At 37.4% G+C, this 25759-nt stretch overlaps 1 protein-coding gene across 6 annotated transcripts in view; it reads left to right on the top strand.

The window, feature by feature from the left end:
* Window positions 1-25759, top strand: part of FHIT (fragile histidine triad diadenosine triphosphatase) — a 571496-nt gene that overhangs the window by 113674 nt on the left and 432063 nt on the right. For all 6 annotated transcript variants that reach the window (XM_059856698.1, XM_059856702.1, XM_059856704.1 and 3 more), the window contains one exon: window positions 20445-20566. In XM_059856698.1, coding sequence (XP_059712681.1) covers window positions 20467-20566 — 100 coding nt within the window. In that variant the 5' untranslated portion in view covers window positions 20445-20466. The remainder of the gene's footprint in view (window positions 1-20444; window positions 20567-25759) is intronic.

Raw genomic sequence — 25759 nt, 5'->3', positions numbered from 1 at the left:
TCTCTTTTTGACACTCTTGTTAGTGCTTGGCTAGCTGTCTCAAAATTTTGAGATGCAAATTATCCAGATCTATTTCATTTCAGCAACTGTTAATTAACTTTGTCTCTCTAATAATTGTTGTAGAAAGCACTTACACTGCAATGGCATTATCTTGCTTTTTACTGAAGACCAATACTTAGTGAATGCTTTTGTCTTTTTTCTGTATTATTACTTCTATTAATACTTCTGCCACAAACCATGCATATATGCAGCACAGTTATAAATTCTGTGTTTTTAATGAAATCTCTTAGTGTCCTCTGCTGCCCATTTTTTTAATGTTTTTTTTCTTGATCAGTTATGCAATTGCTTAGTCCTGACTCATATGCATTGCTGGGAATGGCTTTACTTTCTTTCATTCATTATGTGCCTTTCACTACTGATCTAAATAATGTTGGTTATTTTGGTTTTTTTTATCCAATATTACCTAATTTCTTTTTGAGTTAGGACTATCCATGAGCTTGGAACTTTTAAACAGTTCCCAACTTTATATAACCCAAATCACTTTTTCTCTGTTGACTTCTATAGTGAACAATTCACAAGTTTTTAAATTCAGATTTCCATAATTGCAAAGTTCATTGAAGGTTGGCTTAGTTTGCTGTCACTTCACGTTGTTTGTTCTTTTGAATTGTGGGGAGTTTTGTTTTGTACACCTGGATCTTCAAGTTTTGAAGGGGAGGAGGGAATCAAAGGCAAAAGGGTGATGTGTTCTAAATGTTCTTCCAAGAACTGAGCCATCAAATGAATTTCTTTTTTTTAGTCTAGAATTGGTAGATCAGTCTGGAAGTCTACAAATTTATTTGTAAGACACATCTGTTAGATGAAGTGTTCAAGTGCTCTCATCTGGAATAGAGATTTTGAGGTAAAAATTGATAGATTGAATACTGAAACAATACCATCCACAGATTGTGAATTGAAGCTTGGAAAACACAATCATTGTATTATTCTCCCTCTTCACTTGAATATTTGCCTGAGAAAAAACACTTCCTTAATCATCTTGATATAAAAGGGCATTTGAGAATAGCAAGTTTTTGGATTTAGAACATTTTTTTGAATTTTTTTTTCTCCAGTTGATACTTATAAAAGCAAAAAATGCTTTGGTTTGGCTTTGCTCTTGTATATGAACACTTGTCTTCTATATAGCAGCATAAAATATGCTCACTGTAATCGTGAAAAAGTATATGAACTGCTGGAAGTTAATCAGATGACACAGAAAATTAACTTGTATCATCTTAGGGTTACTTTTGGTTGCAGAAATCACTCTTTGCCCTGAGTAGGGGGTTCAAATAAACTGTTCAAATAGATAATAAGTTAATGGAATAAACTAGAAGAGGATTAATAATAGATGTACTTTATTCATCAGAGAAATGTCAGAGTACTGTATATAAACCACTTAAGAAATACATTTTCCAGTTCCCATAATATTTCATATTATTGTTTTGATATGAAATAATGGGATGAATGAAATAAGAGGAGTGTTCTTGAGTGGATTAGGCATACCCGTTTATAATCCACTTTTTATTCCTCTTCAAGTTTGGGTAACTTGATGTTATTAAAGTCAGTTAAATATGGGTCAAATAGAAGTGTCACATCTGGGAGATACATACCACTGACTGTTGAAATGGGCTATAAATTCTTTCAAAGAGTAAAATAAATTATGGAAAATTTACCTAAATTAACTTTCTCTAAGTGAAGGGGCACTAAACAACTGCAGGGAAGACTGGACCGACAGTGTTGGTGTGATAAGTACCATTTCGGAGAAGATCTTTTGAGTCAATTCAAGTGTTATGGTAATTTTTCCTTCCTGTGGAAAGGCTTTGGATTGTGCCTTTAGTAAATTAAACCACAATAAAATGAGAATTAATTTTAAACTGTGTTGATTCAGAAATAATTAAATATGGCAACACTTACAGCTAGTACACTCAAGGTCTGTAAGTAAATATATATTGTATTTAGGCTGTCCTGAATGTTTACATATTAGATGTACTGCAGTATAATATTTTTAAATATCTTTAAATGCAAATTTCTGCTGCAGTTTTGTTGCTGATTTGAGATAATACTTTACTTGTGTTGGGAAAAATTAATTCCTCTGGGGAAATCAATATTTGTCCTGTCAGATTCCATACCTTGGTTTGTTGGGGGACAGGGTGGCCTCTGGGGAAGAGCTGATTGTTCATATGCATTAGCAACATCTGTTTGTGGAATCAAGGATTGCTTAGTCCAGATCCCTCTGTCATCCTGCTCTCTTCTGTCTCTTCCCTTGAACACCTTGCACTGGGATGGGTAAATTCTACACTCTGAACTTGAGAAAGTAAAAGCTCTGCCTCCTGCTGCCATGGCTTGTTTCCTCTGCAGCAGTAATGTTTGGCTGTGTGTGTGTTCAGTAGGGATAGGCAATGCCAGTGTGTGGGAAGGACAAAGGGCATTTCAAAAACCTGGAGGAATGTGCTTAGCCAGGTTCCTCTCCAGCTCAGAAATAATGACAAGCCATGCAGTGGAAGTGCCTTGTTTTCCTTTGTTGTTCAGCGGGTGTAGGCATATATAGATGTGTGCAGCAAATGTGCATAAAATAAATGGCACACTACTGATAGGCTCTGATTTGTCTTCAGAATTCTCCCATGAGTATGATGCTCTGAAAAAAAATCACACTTTTTCTTCTCTCTATAAATGCCTTTGTTTCCAATTTAGCAAGCCATTCTCTATGGACATGTAAAAATTGCAGGATAAAAAAAAATACCCAGCCCGGTAAACAAAGGCACTTATCCACCTGAGTAGGCACGAGGTAGGCAAAAGCAGGATCCCTCTTCCAGAAGGTGAATCTCCTACAAAACAGGGTCACTGCACTGTTTACCCCATGCACAGAACTACAGGTGTTCACCAGGGGGAATGAGGCTGCTCCCCACACTGCTTTGGGTTTGAAATCCCATTTCAAGGGTTTGGGTTTGAAATCCCATTTCAAAGGATGCAATTGCTTCAGGGACTTCTTGTGAGATCTTGTGACTTCATCTGAGATTCTTCATCCCAAATTGCTAATTCCACAGATGACACTAGCTGTTATCAGGAATGCAGTGAGCCCCCAAAGCCCCCTTGCCTGCCTTAAAACTGCAAATGTCCAGGGCACAGGCACAACCTGAGGGGCTGCACCTGTGCAAATTTAGAGCTGTAGTATCCTGTGCTGTACATTCTGAAGAGATGGAAATCAAAGTCCTTTGTAAAACTAATAATTTTAAATAAAATATTCAGCTGTAGGAATATGGATTAGCCATTGCCATGGCAACCTGTACACATTCTTCAGTTAAACAATGAATTGCAGAGTATTAGTCCTACACCTTAAAAGAGCAAGGTCCAACATTTCATTCTATATGGTTAACACAAGTGAGTCACAGCTTGGAATATCTATGTGGAACTGGAACAGTTGCTGTGTAACTGTTGAATTTCTCTTTCCAGCTACCAAGTTGAAGGGGGTAATACACATCTAACATAAGAACCTGTTGCTCCATGAGGCTTGTGATGTTTTTGGTGGAAACCTAAGGATTGTTTTCTTTTGTGTTCATTCATAATCTACGTTTTCCCCCCTCCATATTGAAGAATATTGTTTCTGGGGTTGTTGTGGAATGTCCATCCCTGGAGATCCAGCAAGCCAAAGCCATGGTTCAAATGATCAAGTGTTTGCCACAGTCCCACTGTTGTACTGAGGTCAGAGTTCACACTTGTAGATCTCCCTTCCAGCCAACATTTTCTAGACAGCATAGGAGCTCTAATAGAATGAGCTACTCCTTCTATCTTCACCTTCAATTTTCTGATCTTCTGATACTGGGAGAAGAGGAAAATGCACAGTTTAGCTGGTTACATTGCTGTCAGAAAGAGAAAATAGCTAAGTCAAGTTTGAAGGCAAGGGGTTTTGTTTATTACTTTATTTTGGCCAATTTATTTCTTTATTTTTTTTAATGATTAATGATGAAAGTTTTTAATTTCATACCACTTTGTCATTAAAAAACCCCACATATTTGCTAGCAGGCAGTGACATCTGTGTTTGATATTTTCAGGTTTTTTCAAGTCATACCCTTGAAATGCATGGAGATTTCCATAGTGATTTTGTAGCAGTGTTTGTGTGCTTGTGTATTTGTTGCTGTTTACTGAAATTTGGTTTCTTGGCAATTAAGTATTTCAACAGAGAGGAAAAGTGAGAAAGCTTTCCTTGGAATTATTTTTCCCTTTTGTTTTTTTCAAGAAGCTCATGAAGTGAGAAATGTATGTCCATTTTATTAGTTGTGTGATTAAATTATGGGCTGTTTGTTTTTATCATTTTTTTCCTTTTCCTTTTGCTAGGAAATTTTCAATTTCTAGTTTCTAGATAACTTTTTACCATTTCAAGAAGCCAGAGCTTAAATTTCTCAGCTGTATTTTCCCTTTAATTTGTATGACTGGATATTATATGAATCTGTACTTCAGTACATTCTAGCAGATTTTAAATAAACCTTTTCTAAATTAGTGAAAGAAAATTAGAAAATTTCCAGGGAAATCCCTTGCTAAGTATCACATCTGTCAATTCATGTCAAGCTGGAGTAATTTTCATCAGCCTCAATCAGCAGTTTTGTTCAAATCTCAATTGTAGTATTTGCTAAAGACAAATGCAATTATTTTAGGGCATATCTCAAACTTTGGTCAAGTACCAAATATTTTGCTGTTGAAACTGTAATGTCCCAATTTACAGCAAAAATGAACTTGTTAAATAAAAAGCTTAAAAAAATCTGAAATGATGCACAACAGTGTGAAAATCTCTGGAGATCTTCTGTAAGCAAAGTGAAACAGAAATCACTACCCTTACAAGTACTGATAACACACAGAGATGTTTGTCTTCATCACGAGCTGAGAATGTGGCATATCACTATGTAAATTTGATTTGAGTCCTAATTAAATATTTAAAAGATGTTGGCTTTCTGTTGCCTTTTTGAGAAGATGGCATATTCTAGACAGAAAACCTTCTGGCTTCTTTTTTCTATATATTTGTTATACTATGAAGGATTTGTTCACAAAGTAAAATGAATTTGGTGTTGATTTGAACAAAAAATGTCTGCTAATTACTCTCTGAAGACAGATATTTTAGCTGGAATATAACAGGTTTTACTTCTCTTGGGGATGTTTAAGAGCACTGATCATACATAAATGATATTAATGAAATGGGAGTATTATTTTCTTAAGGGTTTGTGCAAGTAGTCTCTGGGAAATCTACTTTATTTTCCCATATTATTTTGTATTAACAAAATTTGTTCTAGTTTGAGTACGTTATGCTATTTTAATTGAGTTCTAGAAATCTTTTTGAGCTGCAGGGTCTGGGTCTGGTCTTCTATTTCTGGGTGTAACTCTTCTGGATTTTAAGAAGCAACTTAGGTGTCAGCAGAATGAAGTCAGGCCTGGGAGCTGTCCATGTTCCTGGGGTCTGCTGCCTTGGTCAGGTGGCAGAGCTGTTTGTGTAGGGCTCTTTCTGGGAGGGCTGTGCTCTCTCTCTCTCTATGCTATCTCTCCAGTGATATCACTGGATATCACTCACAGTGGTATCCATTGCCTTGAGTGTGTTTGTGCTCTCTGGAACAGGAGATTGTCACCAGAAAAGCACCATCACCTGCTTCTACAAGTGCAGAGGGGATTGTCACCAGAAAAGCACCATCACCTGCTTCTACAAGTGCAGAGGGGATTTTTTTTGGGATGAGGAAGACGGCACTGGAGAGCATGTTGGAGAGATTCTATTATTCTGTCATTCCCAAGTGCAGTTCTAACTTCATTTCTGCCTGATTTACTTCCACGGGAACTACCAAGGGGAATATGTCAGCTGCTGCTGTTGTTGAGAATTAAAATTTAATGCCTTGGATTAAAATTAAAAGGACAGTGCCCTGATGTGTTTTCCCTTCCAAGTTTCTTATGGCAGTGCACCATAAGTGTGAACAGAAGTAACACTTGAAACATTCCAAGCAACTGAAGAGGAAATTCAGTGGAAGCCCTGCTGAATTTACCAAGCCTTGGCAAGAGTGGTATTGTATTTTTCTAAAGAAATTTTTTTAAATCAAGATTTCTTTCATTACCACTTTTGCATGGAAATCAGAGATTCACAATGACATTATAATTCATTCTTTTTTTATATAAATGTTACATGTATTAGCTTCATGCAGAGAACATTATTAAGAATGCAAAAGCAAGTGGGCACAAAAAGAGAGTGCTGAGACCGGCATGGCAACAGAATTTTAACTTCTCTTATGCATATACATTTTGATAAAGTAATCAGAATTATCTAAAACACATAATATTTTCCAGAAAACGTCTTCCTTGCTCAGTGCACAAGATGGGCAGTGCTCAATTAATGAGCAGCTATTTGAGATGATGTTTTATCCTGTGTTTGATATGTGGCCCTAAGCCTTATTTCCAGCACATTGTTCAGACCCTGCTCGGACATCAGAATTATTAATTTCCTCATAGGCTTTTCTGTGCTGCTCATCACTACTGTATCCAAGTGCTATACAGGTTTTAAATTAAATTTATATCCACAAAGCCCCAGTGAGGGATGTGGTATTATCTCTGTTTTACAGATGGGGAGCTGACAGAGATTAAGGTCAGAAAAATTCACCAAATTTGGATGTATGTTTTAGAACATACAATTGGATTTTAGCACCCTTCAGATCATACAGGATGTTCTGTGTTCAGAAAACACCACTTGCTATTTCAGCATCAGGTGTGTTCTTGTTGCTGGATAACTTCCCCAGCAGCTCAAGGCTGCAAACTGAACGTTTACATGGCACTACTTATCACTAAAGAAAGCTTTGTATTTGATATCTTGGGCAGTATCACGCAGGCACTCACTTTCTCTGAAATATGCAGAACTTCAGTGAATCACCTGCAGAAATGAGGCACTGGGGCTTGCTGAAAACTCTAATATGACTTTATTATTAAAGATTGTTCCTTAATGCTTGCACGTAAATTGGCTTTCCACAAGCCATCTGAATTCTTATCCTTGTCAATTTGGTCATTTGATCTTTGCAATGGAGAAAGATTAATTTGGAATATTGGAATTTGTGATCCATTTAATTTGGGGAATGAATATTAATTGAGAAACCATATTGCCTCAAAGATGGTACTGTCTTCTCTGTGATAAACATGAAGAGGATCTTTGTAAATGTACTTTCATTTGTTTTCATTGTATATTCAGATTTCTTACCTCTGTGAAGATACTCTACAAACCAGAAGATTTGTGAGCAAATCTAGCAAAATACTGTTTCTCTATTTGGGAAAACTTTAATTGGTGATTTTTATGTATTGTGTCCACATTTTGTATACTGAGTACATTTGCATGATTTTCCTTGCATTTGTTTTCTCCTCTGGCAGTTTATTCTGTGCTAGTTTTTGTTTTAGGCCTGCTGAATGCTTATAGAGTAGCATAGAGAATTCAAGGTAAGCCCTTAGTTCTTCACAGCTCTTTAAAAGCAGCAGCATAGATTTGCACCACAGCTAAACACAGTGATTGGTGAGTCTTTTGTGAATTTTTGAGAATTTTGGTAGCATTAATTTGACCAGGGAAAAATTATTTCACTGTATCATTTTGTACTCCTTAAAGTCTATCTCTGCTTTATTTTCTTATCTATTAGATTCGTATTTCTTTACATTTTCACAAAGCTCTTTGAAATCTTTAGCTGACAATGATTAGAGAAGTGAAATGTTTCTTACATTCAAGAAAGGTACCAGGTTAGTGGCTGATATGATAGAATTATGTAGAGAGTTAGAGAACCCCTTTCTTTAAGCACCTTTTTAATGTTAACCTATAAATCTTCTTATTAGACTACATTCCTCATGCCAAGTTCATATCTTTTGTGGAACTGGGAGGCTACCCTGTGTGTATGGAGTTGGAGAGTTTTCTCCTAGCTATGAAGTGCACTCAGGGAAGCCAAAACGTCTCTTATAAGAACACAAGAAAATTAATTTTTCAGTGTTTTCAAAGTCTCTTTTGTTTACAGTTGTATTCATTTCCAGACTGCTGAGAGCCAGCTATTCCCAGAGCTTTACAGTATTGCTGTGGCATTACTTACAGAACAACTGCTTGCTATTGAGGAAAAAATGAAAGTTAGTGAGAACTTTGCTTGACTAAGTGTGATTGGGCAGCTTGGGTAGTACATGTGTATTGTACATAAAATCACCTTTTAAATAATAAATTGCATCCATTATTTAAGAAGTGCAATGGTAGTCCAAATTTGTCATTGGAAATAAACCATTTATGCCTACCTTTTATAGAATATGCTAGTACTGGGGCAGTCAGGGCTGAGGGTGCAGGGCTGTGGCACTGAGCTGGCAGCCCAATTTATGAGTTGCCTGTCCAGGGGAGTCAGAGGAATTCAGAAATAAATCAGAGTTTCAGCTTTGACAAATTCTTGGAACTACAGAGGGGTCCCTGGTTGAGATCTCTGCCAGTTTGCCATACTTCAGCCTAAACATTTATCCTGCAGATTGCAGATTAAGATTTAATCATGTCTATAGATTCCTAATTATTCATGAGTATCTTATTAGAAACCCTGGCTGGCAAGGAGCTCCAAAGACCTTTCAGTAAATTGTACAAAAAAATTTGTTCCCCAATTAGTTGCAGACCAGTCATCTGGCACCCAATTCTTGTTCAAAATGTTAGCAAGTTTACAGAAAAATGAGAACATAATACTCTCCGCTATTCCAATCCACCATGTGACTATAAATGTTTTTTAATCTTGAAAAGTTAAAAGCAGGAACACTAAAACATTTTTTGTTGATGCCTGAAGTGATACGGAGTAGGAAAGCGAGCCAGAAATACAGCAGAAACAAATAAAACTGTTTGCTTGGTTTATGACTTGATTATGAGACTCATGCAGTTCTCTATGGTGAGTCTAGGTTAAAAAATAATCATATAGATTGTTTTCTAAAAGGAAAAAAACATGAAGAATCTTATGGTAGTTATAGTTAAATGAAAGTGCATATTTTTCAGGGCATTTGGCAATCATGAAACAAAAAGCAACCATGATGTACAGATATAGTAAAATGTGTAATTATTAGATAAATAAGAAAATTTAAATTATACATTTTTAAAAATAATGAGCACTTTAAAAATTCCTATGTTTAATTTTTTAAAGCATTTCCTAATCTTTTACCAAGGACGATGCAGGCTAGCATATTGAAAATAGGTTTAGGCTCTTTATCACATTTGGGTTTGGTTTCTCTGTGTTTCTGCTTCTAGTATTACAGTAGAGAAAATGCTTTATTACATCAGTGATTTTGAAATTTGACTTTAGGAATATTGACAAGATCATCTTTGACTTACTTCTGTAAATCAATCAAAGGAATTGCTGGACTTGTCTTAAGGCCTGATTCTGAAAGTAACCTAGTGAAGCCAAAAAACCTGTTTAATAGATTTTAGTGGTAATTTGCTAAGAGCATCTGTCTAGTGGGAAAAGATTCCTGAAGAGCAACTTGAGGTGAAAATGTAACCCCAAACTTCTCAGGCTTAGCGTCCTATTGGAACAAATCTAATGTCTTTATGTATTACATAACAGGAACTGCAAAGCAATTTCAGCAGAAAATATCTTATGAAAAGAAGTCGTATTCAGTATATAGCTGTATTTTAATATAACTGTGTTTTCTGCTACCAGATATGAAACTTCTCACAAAAATATCTTGTAAGACTGCCTGTATTTGCCTACATTTTTTTGAGTCATAATGTTCAGGATTAATCTAACCAAAAATCTGTAAGTAGATTCCTGTCATGCTTTAATGCTGGTTTGACAGGGAGTGTTCCTTTTTCAAAATTTGCTTATTTTTTCAGTTGATTTGCAACCCAGCTATCATTCAACATTACCTTGTTCAGCAAGGATCCTCATAGTGCTCTGTATAAAAATCCAGAAACCTCTGATTTCTGCCACAGGTATCTTTGAGAAAGATAGCGAAGTGACCAGAAAGCAGAAATGGTATTTGCTATTTTCCAAACATATGGACAAGTTAAGAGAAAGCTTTTGAGGAAAATCAGAGGGAAAACCTGTGCAGAGAGGGAAAGTTAAACCTAGAAAAGTGCTCTTTGCTTGCAGTCCACAATTTGACTGGTGTAAGTGAACCAGAAATAGTAAGAACATGTCACACCAGATTGTATTTTTCCAGTGAGTATAATATTAACTTTAAAAAAAAAAAACCTGTCAAATTTCAGCATTAGAGCAGTACTTTTTTTTTTTTTTTTTTTAATGCATTGGATATGTATGTGTACCATGGTAGCTCTGTCCTTAGCCTGTACAGTCCTAACAGTTTACTTTTTGGCCAGTGGCCCTGGCCTGCTCTGCATGGTGGGAGCCTCTTTTTCCTCCCTGCTGCTCCCCAGAGTGCAGCCCTGAGCTGGCAGCTCTGCACATGGATAACTCTGGGAACCTTGCTGGAATCACCTGCCTGGGATACACTCAGGGCTGTGGCAGAGGGCTTTCATTCTGTGGGGGACAAAAGGAGGTGGGGAAATATGTGGACATAAATCCTTTGGATTGATGCTTCATTAATTCCAGTGTTCATGGAACAATCTGGTTTAAGTGGTTTCATTTTGGAGAGCAAGCACATATGTGAAGTGATGAAATGAGAACTAATGGGATTTGTCTTAAAGATTCCAATATCTAGAAATAAACATAAATGAACTGTACATAAATATGAAGGACCCACTATCTAGTCTTATTAGCTATATATAAATGTAAATATGACAATAAATTTTCATTAAATGTCTATTTTCATTTATATGCCTGAGGAATTGTTAGACTAAGTATGGTATCTGCATTTTCCTCTGAATGTTTGTGTTACATTTATTAATTCAGCAAGCTGAAATGCTTGCAGTGATACTCAGGTCTCACAGGAATTGCTCTAAATAGAATAAATTCAAATTCATAGTATTACCAAATAGCCATGGTCTAATAATAAGTTTGCATTCAGAATGAAATTCTGGGCAAAAGGACAAAAGAATAAAATACAAAAAATAAATCTTTAAAGGTGTTTACTGATTCAGGAGAGCTTTTGGAAGTGATGTAGCTGGTTTCTCAGTGAAGAAATTAAAAACTTCTGGACTGTATCTGGAAACTCATCATCCAGCATTTCTGGGTCATACCTCTCTTCTTTTTGCCTGGACTTGTGCTGGCCAAGAGTTGTGTGGAGCAGCCTTTTGCCATAGCACACCCTGTGTTCTCACCCTCTCTCTCTTTCTCTCTCTGATTGTCCTTTGGTTTACACCACCATAAAGTTTTGGGAAGAGCCATTACTCTCTTCTCCCAGTGGAGTTCTTTACTCCTTGAATCTTTCCCCTTACCTCCCTGCAACTTGTCTTCTGCAGCTCTCTTTGCCACATCTCTGCTGTCCAACACTTTAGATGTCCAAATTGCATTCACTCAGTGGAAGTAGGAAGCCACTTCAGGGGAAGGCTTAGTCTTGGTGTGTATTTCTAAAGCCTGTAAAGTGACTTTATGTTTTGGAATATAAATAATAATAATAATAATAAAAGATAGAACAGCTTTTTCTTCACTCCCCATTTTTAAAGCTACCTTTTTTTCCCACTGAAGGGTTCAGCAAAAGAGCATTCCTACTTGTTCCATCGTGTCAGCTCTCTTAGTCTGTAGCTTCAAAAGGAATGAGCTTCCTCCCCCATCTCTCCTTTTGATGGGGTAGAGTTTCCCTTACATTAATATATATCAAGAGATGTCACAATTTTTTATTTCTCCTCTACCATGTAATGTAGCCCTAGGTAACCACACTAGGAAAAAGGATTTTCATGGTATAATTTCTGCCATTTAATGCATACTGTAAAGCATTTTCTTAATTTTTGCCTTTTCTGCCTTTCACCTCTCTGCTTAAAAAAAAATTGCATGATTGATATTAATATTTTTCCCTAATAAAAATGTATTTTCCCTTGATCTTAGTGTTGGTAATACGTTATTCTGTGCTCCTTCTTAATAAAAGCCATTGGTTGTTCCATTACTCACAGCAGTTATTACAACACTAAAGGTCTCGTTCATCAGAATGACTTGCAGAGGCAAAATCAAACCCCTGAGTTCTCCATGTATCAGGATAATAGCTGTGGTACCTGCGAGTTGTTAAAAATTGAAATTTAATGTTTGTTTCTTTGTTTTGTTTTGGGCTTTTTAAAAATTTTCCCCTCCCCCCTCTCTGGAAGATTAACACTAAAGAAGAATCTTTGAACATAATTTATTTTATTGGATATGCATGGATTTCTATGTATTTTGTTCTTTTGGTAGAAGTTGTTGAGAATGAATGGTTGATTTTGATCGATCTGTTTCACAAAACATCCTCCTTAAAATTGCTGATGTAGTCCATGGATTTTGAGTTGTTCATAATTGTCAGACTTGTCTTTGAATTCCTGCTGAATTTTTGTTGGTTAATGATAGAAGGAGGTATAATCTTAGATAGCCTCTGCTAATGTGAGAAAAAATGGGCACAGTTTTTGAGCAGAGAAGTTTATGAGAAGTTCTAGATTAAGTCTTGGGACTGGAATTCTGTTTGAAAGATAACTTCTGTAATATTGTGGTGCATTCAGTTTATGCATTCTGGCATAAAATGGACACAAACCTACTGCAGGATAATACAAGACAGCAATCTTATTTCATGCTCATAATTGTGAAAGGTCTTTTAAAAATGTAAAGTTGCAGGTCTAGCTAGGATGTCAAAACAACAACAACAACAACAAAAAAGTGATGTTTGGAAACAAATCCTCATATTTGAAGTTGGCTGTTACCTCAGCACAGAGGCAAACAAGGGCTTCCCCTGCCAGACTGATTTTCTCAGCATGCTTAAATGGTGTGTGAGTCATCTTCTGAGGCACACAGTGTACACATGGACACTGAAGAATGAAGAATGTCGAGCCTGTTTAGTGCTTTCAGGACTCTTCTAAACTCTCATTTTTTTACAAGTTTAATGTATCATACAATTCTTTTGCCTCTACAAACCTTTTCATTTATTGTTTGTAACTTTGCACTCTTTACCTGAATGATAAGAAAAAACAAGTTGGCCTAATTTGTATTCCAAAATGCTCGCTGTAGAAATGAATTTGACAACTACGTCTGCATCATTTAAAAATATTTATGCCCTCTCCATGTATTATGGATGTTATATTGCCTTTGATGTCTAGATTCTGCATTTGCTGATTAACTTGTCAAAGTTGCAATTGCTTTGCAGTGTTGCTACAGGGTTGTTCACTTGCTTTTAGGTGTCTACATTGTTCTTGGTCAACAGGGTTCTGGGAATCTGAAGTTTGAGTTGTTTAGTTGTCTTTGGGGGTGGTTGTGAGAATTTTGGGAGTGGGGAAAAAGTCTTAAAAAAATTTTTTTTTGATGATGGACCAGAAAAAATTGGAAAGGACAGACTTGTGTACATATTGCCTGTGTATACCCACACATTGCCTGACCAGGTGCAGTAGAGAGGATGTGTAATGCCAGAAGAGGGATAACATTGAGAAGTAAATGTGTATGCTAGTACACAAAGAAATGAGAATGCTAGTATATTTTATTTGACCTGTAGCTTTTAAATAGGCTATAGTCTTTGTTTGAATTTTGTATGTTTTCTGCTTTAGATAAGTTGATGGGACAGCTGGACTGGTTGCACAAAGTATTTTGAGACAGATTTGGGGGCAATGCAGCTTTCCTGTCAGGAGCCAAATGTGAAGATGTACATCAGCTCTCTGGTGATGGGCAGAATGGAGAAAAAGATAAAGCCTTGTACAGCAATAGCCAAAATATTGATGTCTTATCAGCACTGATTTGGTTACAAAACTCAACTGCAGGACCATACTGGCTCCTGTGAACAAAAGCCTATCCCAGTCAGACCCAGTACAACTGGGAACTATCTGGTTTTTCTCAGGATCTCAGAGCTCCCTCAGGTCGCTGCTCATCACGCTGTCCATGTCCTGTGCTGTGCTCAGGGGTGGTGCTGCTTGCCCAGGGAGCTGTGCAGTCTTCTCCTTGGCCCACTGGTGCCACCCAAAAGGCACAGCCAGGCAGGGGAAGGGACATTTCTCATGATGGTCATAGTCATGCCCTAGGAAAACCCACTATAACAACAACATTGGCATTTTCAGGGGTAAGACTGTGAGGGCAGAATGGAAAATCCTGTCCCAGAGGGGCTGGGAAATCCTGCTGCAGCTCAAGGGAAATGGAACAGAGCTGCAAGGCAAAGGCTGTGAGATGGCAGATGGATGTGTGGCATCACACATGGGAAGGTGCTGAGGAACTGTGCAACAGGCCACAGTCTATTTTCATTGTAAGTGTAGATAATTTAGCTTGATTGACCATGCTAAGAAAATGGCTATCTATTTAAACAGTAATAATTTTGATGTTTTCTTCCCTGCTAGATTAAGCAGGGGAAGCCACATGTAGTGGATTCGAGTCCATCATAATCTGTCTGTGATGGGAGGAATTGGTCCTTGTCAATGCCACAGGATTGGTTGCATGCATCACATTTAATGGGCTTGGTGTTCAGTAGCTTCTGTGGGTGGTGAAAATGAAAAATAACCCACACAAGCTTTTCCCTTCAATGTAGAGCATTAAATACCATTCCCATGGAGAGAATCTAGGCTATGGCTGTCAAAGATACAGGAGCACCTTTTCTAGTTTTGTAATTCTTCTTGGCTTTTTCAGAACAGAAATGGCATAGTATATGATGTTTTGGCTCACTGAGAGGGAGAGCAGTTTTTAATTAGAGGCTATTTTCTGGAACTGGAAGAACACAAAATATATAGTTACATTTTGTGCAAGAGTGGGAGTGAAGGGTGCTGAGAGATAAAGCTGTTCTAGGGACATAGAGCCAGTAGAAAAACGAAGTGATTTTAGAATAAAATAATTTCTTTCTATTAGTGTTTTTAGGTATTTCTTGATGAAAATGTCAAATCCTGGCTGCTAGCAACAAGCACATTTATTGTCAAGTGCTTGAGTTAAATAAGTAATATTCTGACTTGTGTGGATTTCATCCTTACAAAGTGGCAGTGAGAGCAGAGAATAAGTAAAAAATACCAAAACATGAAAAGAGGAAAGGTAGCCTGCAGTGCAGGTCTTCATTGCACATTACTTCCTGAATATGGTGCAGAATTCAGATGTCTAAGTAGAACTATCACTTTCCCTATAACCAAACCTTTGAAAAGGAGTAATGCCAAATAGGAATTTAAGGATATAGGTACTTTGTTCCCTTAACTACAGTGTGTAACACGAGTTTTCCTATCTGGATGAATTAAAAAATAATTAGTATTTTTGTAAGACCTAAAAGAAAATTAGAAAGGAGGAAGTTTTGTTTTGCCACATAAATTCACAGTGTTTTTACAGTAAAATTGAGTATTGGAATCAGGACTGTCAACATTCATGAAGAGGTGATGTTAATATGGTAAAATAAACTTTAAAATTTAAGAATACTCCTGGGAGTGTTTCTAAAACAGTCCTTTCTATTAGCACAGAGAGATAATGGTATTGTAATTGGTTTCCTTTAATACACACATTTGAAGTTAGCAGCCCATTTTGCATTCTCATCTTCTCCCTTTACAACCAGATGTGCAGCCTTCCTAAAACAGTGCTCAGGGGATTCTCAGCAAAAGCCTTGAGCTTGGTTCCCAGCAGGTGCTGATCTCAACACCTTGTTCTAAGGAGGAGTAATTGTATTAAAAAAAAAAAAAAAAGAGGTATTTTGGAGCACCAACACCATCTCAATTAAGCATCCAATGGGGAGGTCTGTGGTGGAAGGAAGAGAACATTAAAGAACTGCTGCCATCACTCCTTGTAGTCAGCAAACTTCCAGCACTTTTCCAGGTCTCTGATTTTAGCTATGACCTGTAACAAGCAGACACCCATCTTAATGTCCTATGGAGCTGGTTTTAGGTGAACTTACCTTCTGCTCAGAAGAGAACTTATCTTCTGTTCAGAGTTCTTGCTGTGTATTTGACACAAATGATTTTAGGGCTTTTACTGTTAAAAATCTGAAGCACAAACCAAAGCCCCTAACCCCAAAACTGAATAAATCTGGAAAAGTGAGACACGTGTATAGATTTCCTCTCAAAAATACATTTAATATATGAGTAGTACTCATACAGACTGGGAAAATGCCATGTCCTATGATGTCTTTTTCTTGGATCTAAAATTAAGAGCCAGGCACGGTTAAGGGACAAAGGGGTTTTTTTTTGGTATTTAATAAGGATCCTTATGGTGCAACATTTGGCCAAGGTGGAATGCACTGAAATGCACAGGGTAGATCCTGCATACAATTTTATGGACCTTGCAAATTAATATATTCACAATGCCCCAGTGAGAGGCTTGAATGGTGTGATATCTTCCTATCCCAAAGTATTCCCTTCTAGATGGGCTTAATTTTAGTTTATAGGATGTATTCTAGAGGGTACCTTGGTTTCTCTAGGTATTGTAGGACTTTCTGGCCCTCAGTTGCGAGGCCTTTAGGATGTTTGGTCTCCTGGCCTAACAGAATACCAGGACTATGCTAAGTTATCAGACTTAAGGAATTACAAATATATATGCTAAAGACACTGAGAATACATAAAAGGTATATAAAAGAAAAAGCAAAAAATCATCATGGCATCACCTGCTGAAATTTTACAAAACTATAAAAATATTAGAAAGCATTTCAGTGTATCTCAAGATTTTTCTTAATTTTAACATTCTTTTTTTTTCAGGGTGTAATGTAGATTTCCAGTGTGGTTTTTTTTTTTTTCCTTTTCTTAGTATGGGTTATACAGATTTGAGGTCTGTTGTGGCTGTAAAATTAGTCTACTTGCTGTGTTAGCCTTTAATACTGTATTCCCACCTACAAGTGCAGTAACACAGCTTGAAGGGAATTTAATTAGGAAAATGAGGCAGATGAAATAGGCAATGTAATGTATATCTGCAATATGAAGAAGAGTAAATACACTTTTCATCTGAATAGTCAGAATAGAAACTGTGTTAAACTGGGCTGAAATTTAATCAGAAATGGAATTCTTTCATTTTCTAACATTACTGTGTAATTGTCCTCCTTATTACTGGGGATTAGAAAGGCTACCATCATTAAAGAGGAAACATCTTTAACCAATTATGTGTTGTTTCTAGTTTGTCTGGCACTGACCTCCTTTTTATGTGAAAAATGGAAATCCCTGGAGGAACAGACTTAGCGTGGTCATTCCAGTCTGGGAATTGGGAAGCCTTGTGCACACACAGTTTGCATCTCATGACCTGTGTGCACACATCTGTGCTCATTGAGTCCTGCTGCTTTACAGACCATGCAAGCAATAAGTGATAGAGTTCAGGTGACTAAAAACTTTCTCTTCCAGTAGCAGTTTCCTGCTTGGCAGCACTCTGGACTATTCTAGCCTTGCTGTAGTGTGTTGCTGCACAGTCGTGGGTATTTCACTTGTACCCATTACTTATTTCCCTAATGCACTTTTTAGCATTTTTGTTGGTTCTGAGCACAGATGATTGTACTGTGCAGAAAGAAACAGAGGATCGCTCGGGCAGAAGGCAGCTGAAGTAAAATATAATAGATTATGAGTAATTGTTTAAGAAAAAGTCTCCCATAATCCCTTTGCAGAATTGGAGAGAGTAGCACTGGGAAGTCTGCAATATTACCCAGCACAACCAGTACTAACTGGCACATTAGTTTGAATCACATTTATCTAGTCTGAATCCAGAGATAGAAATACATTATTCAGATATTTTTATGGATAGTAAACAAACAGGGTTTTAATACATGCTTTAATTATATGCATGAGATTTTTTTAATGTTCTAATAATTCTGGATCACCCCACTTGGGCTTTAATGTGATTCTTCAAAGTATTGCAAGGAGAGGTATGACATTAGTGCTTTTACTTTACTGATTATTCTAGGTATTTTAAAAACAAGACAGGTAGTAAAGTAAGTAAATATCATGTGGTAGGTGCATGATGAAAACACAGTACAGGTAACCTAATGTCACCAATCTTATTTTGCTACTTTTTTCTGGTTTTTTGCTTATGGCAGCAATCAGCCAGAGGACTTCTCCAATTGATTACCAGATCTCAGGTTCTCTCCCTCCTTAAGTCAAATTTCAAATAATCATATTTTACATTTAGCATTTGTGATTTTGAAGCTTTGTTTCTGTGCTTAATTCTGTCCCTTGTCTCTGGACAGTACCTTTATTTATCAGTGTCCTGGAAGACAGAACAAGAAATCATCAGTAGTACTTCGATTTTTGTCCATAGCATTGACAAATGCAAGGGCAGGTGGTACATTTGAATTTTCAGCTTCTGGAGACACCAGCTTACCATTTCATCACTGGAGGGTAGTCCTGGAATGGTATGTGTTTCTCTCCTTTGTCAGAAGCATTTCCTTCATTGCAAAGAGAACCGTGTCTCTTGACTGAGTTGTGTGAAAACATTCTTGCATGTTTTAATCAGAATGAAAAACACCCACGGGGGGTTGCTGATGGACTGCTTAAGAGAAATGAGGCAGATTGATTCAAGTTCCTAATAGTTATTTTTTCAAGCATCAGCACAAGATAGCAGGTGTTTTCTCTGCTAAGCAATTCTTCTAGTAGCTAAAGAGACTTGATTTTTGTATGTTGTCAACTTTCAAGTTTAATATATGCTAAGGGACACATCTCAGACACTTAATCTTCTCTTGTCTTTTTGTGGAAAAGAATGTAGAACCTTTTCAAATCTTTCAAACAGGCATACTTAAAATCTCCACTCTTCCATGGTCTGTTCAAGCGTTTCCTTTCATCTGTGATTTTCAAAAAATAAGACATGGTGCCTGCTTAGAAAATGTTTATTACATGGAAATATAGTAATCTTATTTGTTACTGTATCTTATACTAAGATCTATATGTGTTTTTCTGTTTTAAACTCTGATTAGATGCATCTGCTGCCCTTAATGTAAGTTCTTCTGTGAAATCAGACCACCACAAAGCTAGAAGTTCCTTTAGAAGAACAAGTATTTATCAAAAATATTTTCAAACTGTGTGCACTTGGAGGGGGTTGTTATGTGTACTTTTCTTATGGGAGCAGGTACAAGTGTGCAGGCACACAGTTTGGGGTAATTGGGGTGGAGCTGTGGCTGAGCCTCTTCCCTAATGGGCTACAGCTGTGGGCAGCAGGTGAGCAGCATTGACATAACGAGCCATGGCGTGCCCAGGGGCACTGACCAATCACCAAAGGGAACAGAGGGCACACAGGTGCAATGCATCAGCATGAGGGGATAAAAGGTTCTGCTGAAGAACAAGACGGGCAGATGCCTGCAGCCTTCTGAAGTGGTAGGATGTTACTCTGTGTGGGCAGATGCTTGAAGCCTTCTGATGATGTATGGTGTTACTGTGTATGGGTGAATGCTTAAAGCTTTCTGAAATTGTGTGCTGATACTCTGGGTATTGTGGTCATCTCAACTCTGACATATGCTGTGACACAAGTGGGATGATAAATCAGAATAAATCTCTTAGATTAAGAACTAAGTTTAGGTCTTAACTGTGCACAGTAATCTTGCGAGAAAACAGCTGCAACAGAAGACCCTCCATGACTGTAGCAGTAGATTTCCCTGTCTCAGAGAACACATGAAACTGAATTTCCCGGTTAGTCGCTTGGTTCAAGCTGGGTTATGTGAGTCTAATTCTTCCAATCTGTCTCAAGTATTGCCACATGAAATTTGTCATTTTTTCGTTTTTCACCCTGCAGTACCTTGGATATTTCTGATTGAATTAAATACTTTAAATACTCTAGGGCTTAAAGACCTAAAATAGACAGAGTTGGGACCATGCTGTGGCTATTTAAGAGGGATTTTCATTCTTGTCACGAAAAGAGAAAATTTTAGTGAATGAAAGAGGAATTCTTTGACTTTCTATAAGAGAAAATGTGGCAGTGATCATCTTCACATTCCAGTTGCTCAATCTAGAAAGTGTGGATGGAAAATGGCTAAATAAACTTTCTTCAATTTGCCAGTGTTTCTTCAGTTGAGGTATTTAATGGAGAGATTAGGAAAATGTGGTTTATTTAGTAAGTCTTGTGTGCACTGATTTGCATTATGGCAGAAAAAATGTGAAATCCTATTTGTGCTTTTCAAACAACACATGACCCAAATGTTTACAATGCAGGACAAATGAGAATGGGAGGGGGAAATTGCATTTCCTAGAATTTTGTAGCCCTGCCAAGATAATGAGAGAAGAGTATAAGAAATTATATGTAAATTTTTTGCTTTGGAAAGAAGCTTTTTCCACCACTCTTTCAAAGACATGATCATTTTAGGGAAGATGTAAGAGCCATTCCAAGACACCCAATGCTTTGATGAGCCCAGGAGGCACTTTCTGCTAGAAGCTACATAGGCAGTTTGGTTGCTTGGAAAGGCAGAGTCAATCCCTTAATTATCTTACCCATTGTCTCTTTCAGACCTTGAAGATCCACTTTGACCATGCTGAGATTTGGGCAGCACCTGATCAAGCCCTCAGTGGTGTTCCTGAGGACAGAGCTGTGCTTTGCTCTGGTGAACCGCAGGCCGGTGGTGCCAGGACGTATCCTTTCCATGGTGCTGCTCCCTGGGAAAGGCAGCACACGCTCAGGACACTTGGAAGGCCAGGTGGGATGCAACATGGGTTTATTCCAAATCCAGGCAGTGATGCTTGATCAGAAGATGCTTGATCAGTGTTGCAGAACTGCTGAAAACAGTTGCTTAGCAACTGTGACCTTCGAGGTGAAATTCTATTGACCTTTTCACCACAGAAGACATATAAACAACCAGGTGCTACTAAAAGCATTTTAAAGTCTATTGGAGGTGGTACTGTTTCAATTCCATATTATGCTAAATAACACATCCCACTTCCCTTTTAATAATGTCACTTATTTTTTGATGTGGTAACTCTTTTATGGAGGATTTTCAGATTTTCCTGGCTAAATGTACACCATTTGTCAAATGCCAGTAGAACCCTGTATGAAGACTTTGAAGACTTTTTTTTTGGGGGGGGGAATGACAGATTGCTTTGATTAATTTAGGTGGGAATGGATTAAATAAACCATCTGTATAGTGCACACATTTCACGATGAAAACATGAAGCCTCGTGGTGTAAGTAAAATTCTTGAGTTCAAAACTGTATTACAACTTGATTATACAAGATGCTCAATGTACCTATTTAATGTGTTTTGTAGTGTAGTGTGTTATTTTCCTGTCAAAATTCTGCTGCTCTGTAACTTGTGCTGATTTTAGTGTCTGGAATTGAAATTTTTCAGAAATAATCAAGACTGATTACTTTTCCCATAGAGGTTCATGATGAAATTTTAGTAGGAGCTCAGGCAATGACTGACTGTTTTTGGGAAAAAAAGGAAGTTGTCTGGAGTTTATTCAAAGTCTTCTTGTTAGTTTTGTAGTTTTATGTTGCTTCTTTCATAACTTAAAATCAAGTGACTTTTAATATATATTTTTCAAACTCAAAAATGTATTTCCTCTGAAATATGGAACCTTCCTTTCCTCCCACCACTTCTGTAGATTATAATTGTTCAATATTGAACTTTTCTATCCACAGGTTTTGAATGGTGTTTGTGTGTACCGGAAGTCAGATCATGGCAAAGATGCACAGACTTCATAGAAACTTTAAAGGTGTCGCTGTCTCAGCAATAGATTTTAATGAATTAAATTTAGAGTTTTTCTGATCTTCAAGTTTCTGAAATTCCTGATGTAAATCCAAGGTGATTTACAGATTTGTCATAACAAAAACCATTTCAAAGCTATGTAAGGACGCATTGGTGTCACACCGATCACTGTGTGATGCAGGGCCTGTAAGTGCCTGAGCAGTTGCTGTATGCATTGTGTGGATCAGAGGGTAAATAAACTCTTATCTGTTCTATGTGCAGGTTTTATAAACTATATTTGATTATTTTTCTAAATTATTCAGTTAAGTGAACAATTGTGTCTGTTGTTAAAAAGAGAGCATTTCAGATGAAGCGTTCTTGTTTTCAAGTTTTGTGAGCACCTAGTAATGACAAGTTAAGGAGCCTATAAAACTTAATTATTACAAGCTTCTTTTCTTCTTAAATAATTAAAGATTACAAACTCTTGTTGTATAATTATTGCTGACTTTTGGAAGATACATTTATTTGCTCAGGGTTTAGCTTTGTTATCCCATAATGAGTATTGCGGTGTATTTTATAGTGTCACATTGTTTTAATAGCTTGTGTTGTAATATATAATGTAGTCTTTGTTTCTCCATTGAATAAATGTTCAGGTAATAAAAACGCAACCCTTTTCCTTTCTCATTACAATGAGAAGAAATTAGGAGAGATCTTGATGTAAAGGCTAGAATACAGTATGTAAAATAGAGCAATTTGCAGTTGTAAGCCTTTTAAAGTGTCTGTATAATGCAGCATTCATCTTGAGACCTGGCAGCAAGAAGTGTATTTTCTTTGTTTTATTGCAATAATTTTATCTGCCTTGTCTTTGGCACATGTGTGACATTTTTTTTCAGTAGAAAATAAAATATTAATATATGTGAATTAGGGAGACAAAGGAAATCAGTTTGAAAGCCAGATCACTCCAGGTGGTGGCTTTAATTAACTAGTAAGGTTGAAATTCCATCTTGAAACAGAATATAGAGTTGGAATTATGAATTTGCGGTAATAGTTTTAAAATAAAACTATTCTCTGGGAGAAAGTCTGTCACAATGGCCTCGTGGAGCTCAGTGTGACTTGAGCAATGCCAAAGCAGGCTTGTTCACTTAACACATTGCAAAGTTTTGTTTTGTTTATTTTGAGCTGCCAATCCTGTGAATTTAGCTTGACAGTTGAAAGGCAAATTGTGCTAGCAGTCCAAAATTAGGTAGAGTAAGAACATAGTAGTTAGTAAAGGGTTCTCCTGTTCCTAGACAGAGGTGCCTCATTTTTCCCAGCATTACACTTCTGCCCAGTGAGTGCACTGAGTTCACAGAGTCAGGAACTCAGTTTGTATTGGGATCCCTTCAAATGATTACTGCAGATTCTTGGCTAGGAAGGTGCTGGGTTCTTATTATTGAGTAAGGGATACCCAATGTTAAACTGGAATCTTGAGTGTGCAAGATGCAATGTGCACATGTGTGGGACAGTAGGAAACATTGACCTCTTCTGGCACAAGGAGACAGAGGAGAGGTGCAGGTGCTTAGGGTGCAGGGTTAGTACCTGTTCTCCTTGGGAGATCCAGTCCCTTTGCTGTCACCTGGCAGGCAGAGACTCAGAGGTGTTGGACCACAGGCTGTCTGGAGGCGTGGTCACTTGTAATAATAAGGGGTCTGTATCTGCTTCTCTGTTGCCTCCTTCTTGTCTGATATCAGAGCAGAAGGCATGTGGCGTTGGGGACAGTGTTGATTAATGAGGTACTGGGTTTTGGAGTGTACTTTTATGATGCCTTTCTGGCATTGTTGAAGGGCCAAGAGTCTGGGTGGGAACACAAATACTGTATTCAGTGCACATCTGGGCTGTAAGCTTGGAGTGGGGAGGAGGTAGCTGGGTGTTCTGGAAGCTTGCTGGGATACCCTTATACAGGTACCCATTCCTTTTTTACGAGGGTCCTTGTTTCCTCTCTGTTCTGTCAGCTTGCTGCTCTGCAGAGGGTGATTGTGAAAAGCAGTCACTTGTGGCTCTCTTGAACAGCTCTGTGGTTGTTTTGGAGGAGGCAGCTATTCAATAGCTAGAGCAGCGCAGGGATGTGTCTATAGTCAGCAAATGCATTGTTTCTGTCACAAAAAAGGCACAAGACGAACTGAATCAGCTCGTGCAAGCAGTGTGAGCTCAGCTTCTCCTTGGCTTCTTGCTTGAATTGCTTCATTCAGAACCTTGCTGCTTCCATAGAGCAGAACTGTGGTGCTGTTTGAAACAAATTCCATCTGCTCTTTGACATGGACCTTTTGTGCTTTAATATGGTAACAGATATCTTGTGAATGACCTACCATTTTATTGATGTTTTCTTAGCCCTGCTAAGAAAGCCCAGAGCTTTACATGGGAGCTTTCACTCCCATCTTCAATAACTATGAACTGGTTTTTATCTCTGCATTTCTTACAGTGTTGTGCGGGGTACTTGTTTTCCTCTTGTGTTAAATATGAAAAATGAATTTTAACATTAGCAGAATCCATTTGGAGACTAGGACTTTTTATTATAAATAAAATTATTCATTAGTTACGTCCATTTTTTTTTTTTTTTCAGTAGACAAGGTATTGATCTTTAGATTTGTGTTCAGGGTACCATAAGAACTAGCACAAAAAGAACATAGCAACATTTGTAAATTGATTGAATGCAGTGTGTAATGACAGAGACAAACAGCAGATCTATGGCAATACTATATTATACAAAGCATTTTTCAGCAGTTTATTGAATTGGTTATTAAAAGGAACAGTCTTTCCAGCTGGGAGCAGCAAACTGAGGGTTATTGGGACCAAGTAATTTTATAGAAATTTGTGGACACTTTGGCTCCCTTACTAAGGGCACATGTATGTGTGTAATAAATTAGAATAATCACTTTATAACAACTTCTCATATGGGATTGATTATGAAAAGGCTTTTCCATCTAAAAACCCCCTACAAAATGGAAATAAAAAAGGAAGACTGTTTAACTGTTATATACTGAATTTCACTGGACTATTTTGTACTGCTCTTTTCATATATACCCAAGTTTTCCCCACCAGAAAGTGTTCTGATTGTGGAGAATAGACCACGTATTAAACCCCAAAGCATATGATATTTTCTGGCACCTTCATCACTACATGAGGATAATGGTCATTATTTGTTGCCGAGGCCGTGTGCTGTTCTGAGTTCCTGCCGCTTGTTCCTGTTATTAATGAGCAGAGAAAACATTAGTTGAACCAGATGCTCCCTTCAAAGGCCTGCTAACACCCCGAGCTGCAGTGTAATTGGTCTGCTGCAGGGGTGGGATGGGATCCAGGGTCAGGCAATGTGAGAGCAGCATCTGCTCTGCTGCGCAGTTTGGCTGGCTGGGAGCTCCCTGTCATCTGCTGTCACAACGGCTGTATTGCTTCAGACTGATGTGTTCTGTAGTGCCACAAATACTTTCCTAATGCCTTCCTTAAAAGTTTTGCAGTTAAAAAGAAATGGTCTTTTAGAAATATTATTGTTTCTTAATATATTTTCAAAGTAATTTTTAGTTACAGACCTGACAGTTTCCACTGAAGATAGCACACTAGAAAGAATAGTAGTATTCTCTCACAAGTTTGGTTGAAAACTATGGAGTTTATCTTGTACATGAAATTTTAATTCTTCATAAACTTACAGCATTGCTGTTATGGTTTTATTTGTACATTACACATTTATCATATCCATATTTATGCTCTGTAAGTATGAATTTTATGGATTTCAGCCTAAATAAGTGTTAATATTTACCATTAAACTAAGAGTAAGAAAATAAAATTCAGTTATATTGCAGAATATATGTTTGTATCTACATATTCCAATAATGTACACTGCATGTTTGCAAAAGCTTGTTTGACATATCTAATCTTGTAGGAAAGTACTCTTTTCTTTAGTGCCCATTACAGAAGCTTCCTATACATTACCACTATTATTACTTTGTTTAGCACAATGTTAAGGAGCAGTCATGTTCCAATTAGCTCTTTAGCAAAGAGCTAAAAGTAAAGGGGTTTGGTAAAGGCTTTGTAATTTAAATAGGAGGCTGGAGATGCGAGGGAATCACAATGGAGACACAGAATATTGTTTGGTACAGTAAAGCCTGGAC

This window comes from Haemorhous mexicanus, chromosome 11 (assembly GCF_027477595.1).
Source record: "Haemorhous mexicanus isolate bHaeMex1 chromosome 11, bHaeMex1.pri, whole genome shotgun sequence".
NCBI lineage: Eukaryota > Metazoa > Chordata > Aves > Passeriformes > Fringillidae > Haemorhous > Haemorhous mexicanus.
Note: the sequence above shows the minus strand (reverse complement) of the source record. Positions and strands in the feature narration are given on the sequence as shown.